Raw genomic sequence first — 3,385 nt, 5'->3', positions numbered from 1 at the left:
AGAGGGCTTCCTGGAGGAGGTGCTGCTTAATGTCCCCTGGGTGGGTGGGGTGGGAGTCGCACAGTGAAGTTGGAGACAGACAAGGGGGCGAGGAAGAGAGTTGCAGGCGGAGCACACGGCACTGCGCCAGGGCCGGAGGCGAGACCGAGGGGACAACGGGTGGGAAAGGTCTGCGTGGCTGGAGCCTGGAGTGTGGAAGAATGACGGGAGAGGGGAGGCTACCGCTAGAGCCTAGGGAGCAGCCCTGGGGCTGGACAGGAGTGGAGGCAGGGAGGCCCGGAAGGAGGCTACCGAGGGCGTCCGGCGGAGTGGCAGTGAAGGCTCAACAAGGGAGGAGGACGTTTGGCCGGGCTTGGTGGCTCACGCCTGTAATCCTCGCACTCTGGGAGGCTGAGGAGAGAAGACTGCCTGAGCCCAGGAGTTCAAGGCCAGCCTGGGCAACATCGCGAGACCTCGTCTCTGCAAAAATAACAAAACTAGCTGGGCGTGGTGGTGCACACCTGTAGTCCCAGCTGCGCAGGAGGCTGAGGCAGGAGGATCGCCTGAGCCCAGGAGGTTGAGGCTGCGGTGAGCGGTGATTGTGCCACGGCCTCCAGCCTGCGGGACAGAGTGAGACCCCCGATGAGGGGGAGAGAGAGGAGAGCTCTAGGGCATCGGGGAAGGCTGAGACGACTTTCTGCCACAGCTGCCGGCTGCAGCCGGACACACTCGGCCGTCACGCTGGGGGACTGGAGTGACCCGCTGGATCCCGACGCTGAGGTCCAGATGGTGTATCGGCAGCTACTCCTGGGGCGGGACCAGCTCAGGTGGGTGCCCCCCCCGACCAGCTCACGTAGTACTCCGACCCCACTTCCCCTGGGACCAGCTCAGGTGGGTCTCCCCGACTCCCCTCCTGGACCAGTTCGGTGGGTGCCCTCAGGACTGGCCGAGTCAGCCCCACTGCACCTCCCCGAGGGGGGAGTCTGGAGATGAGGGCTCGGGAGCATCCTCAGGGTGGGGACAGCCCTCCAACAGTACTGGGTCTTGGAGTCGTTTAATGCCAGGGGCTCCAGAGACACAAGCACAATTCCCAGCACATCCCGGCCTGGCCCTGTGGCCGTGGGTGTGTCCCTTCCTCTCCTGGTGGTGTGTCACTGCTATTCAGTGACAGATGTGTCTCAGCCCATGACAAGTGGGTTCTGAAGCTGGCCAGCCTTCAAATCCTGACCTAGGCTGGGCAGGGGGTGCATGCCTGTAATCCCAGCATTTTGGGAAGCCAAGGCAGGAGGATCACTGGAGCCCAGGAGTTTGGGTTTAGTCTAGGCAACATAATGAGACCTTGTATCTGCAAAAAAAAAAAAAAAAAATCAAAAAATTAGCCAGGTGTGGTGGCACACACTTGTTGTCCCAGCTACTCGGGAGGCTGAGGCAAGAGGATTGCCTGAGCCCAGGAGGCCGAGGCTGCGGTGTTGGTGCCACTGCACTCCAGCCTGGAATTGAGTGAGACCCTGAATTTTAAAAAGGAAAATCTGATCTAGCCATTTACTGTCTGTGTGATCTTGAACAAGTTGCTCAACTTCTCTGTACCTCAGTTTCTTCAACTGGAAAATGGAGATGATAATGCTTCCTACCTCATGGGCTTGTCCTGAGGATCAAATGAGCTAACAGAGGTGGAATGCTCTGTTATAGGTCCCTGGCCACATAATTCGCTTTCAGTAAATGGTAACGATGATGCTGATGATGCTGTGTGACCTTAGGCAAGTTCCTCGATCTCTCTGTGTCTCAGTGATCACCTGTATAATGAAGCCCATGGTAGCATCTGGCACTCCAGAAATGTCTGCTGTGATGATGGTGACAGTGATGACTGTGGGAACCTGTCCTTTCTCCCGCCACCAGCAGAGAATCCCCTGGGCAGGGAGCAAGACTGGGAGTCGGGGACCAGCCTTGTCTTTCTCCTTCCCACCTTCCAGGATGAAGTTTCTGGAGGATTCCACCACAGATCCAAGTCTAGAGGCAGATGCAGAGCAGGGCTTCTGCGCCACAGAGGGTAAGGGGTCACGGAGGTACGGTGAGGACACCCCCCCCACAGCTTGCCCAGTCCACCCTGGGTCCTCCTGCCCGTCTTCCAGTCCCTGGGCGGCTTGGCGGGGTTGGGGAGGCTCTGAAAGATTTTAGGATCCCCAGGGCAGAGGCAAATCTGCGGCCCGAGGAAGCCACGGGCCGGGGTGGGGGTGGCCTGCCTGGACACTGAGCCCTGGCAGCCCTGTCCCCTCCCAGGGGCCTGTCCCGACGTCCTGGCCCAGCAGAGAGCAGCAGCCACCCGCCTGCTGGAGGTGCTTGCAGACCTGGACCGAGCCCACGAGCAGTTCCAGCAGGAGCCAGGGAGGGCAGCCCCGGGCCCACTCGGGCCCTGAGGAAACGCCGGAGCCAGCCTGGAAGGGGTACGAGGAGCCGGAGTCTGCCTCTTTGATGCTGAGTTTGGAGGCTCCCAGAGACCTGCCCAGTCTGTGCACCCCGAGTCCAAAACTCATGGCCCCAGTGCCCTTTGGCAAGGGCCAGCATCGCATGGCGGCGCGACTCATACCCCCTGGGTTGATCAGACTGGACGATGGGCTAAGAAGCCCGACTTCCTTGCTTCAGTCTGGGGTCTCCCTTCACTGCCTAGCCTCTACAACGCTGAGGACGCCAGCCTGGCCTTGAGCTGCTGGTTGCAGCTGTACCTAAATGCCTGATGCCCACGTGGCCTGGCCGCCCCAGACTCTGAAGGGGGTTGGCCCTTCCTGGTTTCATGTCTGTGAATCCCTGACCTCTCAGATCCTTCTGTATCCTGCTCTTGGCCTGGGGCCCAACCAGAAGCTTCCAGAATCAGGGACCCTCAGGAAGAACTGAGGCGGGGAGCCCTGTGTGCCAGAGTCACACCTTTGGAGTCTGGAGACCTTGGACCAGACTTTCAGCCCCTCTTTGAGCCTCAGCTTACCCTGTATAAAATGAGAGAGTGAGTCTAGATGTGTGGCTTTTACTCGGATTTCACGGAAGCCGAAGGTCCACCTCCTGGGGTGTCTGCCAGAAATGCAGATTCCTGGGTCCCACTCAGTGGCCGACTCGGAGTCGGAGGGTAGGGGAGGGTCAGAATCCGGATTTTTAAGTTTCCTCAGCGATGTGAATGAATATAAGGTTTGGGGAATCACAGGCGTGGGAGGCAGCTGTTTTATTTTTAGAGTTGGTGTCTCCCTCCATCGCCTAGGCTGGAGTGCAAGGGCACGACTGTAACTCACTGCGGCCTCAAACTCCTGGGCTCAGGTGATCCTCCTGCCTCAGCCTCCCAAGTAGCTGGGACAGCAGGTGTGCACCAGCACACCTAGCTAATTGGCTAATTTTAATTTTTTTTGGCAGAGATGAAGTTTCA

General features: G+C 58.9%; 1 protein-coding gene across 1 annotated transcript in view; it reads left to right on the top strand.

Annotated features, from left to right (window-relative positions):
* LOC103259699 (rasGAP-activating-like protein 1) overlaps positions 1–2,983 on the top strand; it is a 33,887-nt gene extending 30,904 nt beyond the window's left edge. Inside the window, exons 16-18 of the mRNA XM_021711975.1 lie at positions 686–806; positions 1,950–2,008; positions 2,257–2,983. Of these exons, the coding sequence (XP_021567650.1) occupies positions 686–806; positions 1,950–2,008; positions 2,257–2,393 (317 nt within the window). The 3' untranslated portion in view covers positions 2,394–2,983. The remainder of the gene's footprint in view (positions 1–685; positions 807–1,949; positions 2,009–2,256) is intronic.
* The last annotated feature ends 402 nt before the right edge of the window (positions 2,984–3,385 follow it).

This window comes from Carlito syrichta, unplaced genomic scaffold (assembly GCF_000164805.1).
Source record: "Carlito syrichta isolate Samal-C Ts95f unplaced genomic scaffold, Tarsius_syrichta-2.0.1 Scaffold302960, whole genome shotgun sequence".
Lineage (NCBI taxonomy): Eukaryota > Metazoa > Chordata > Mammalia > Primates > Tarsiidae > Carlito > Carlito syrichta.
This window is presented reverse-complemented; position numbering and strand designations above follow the sequence as displayed.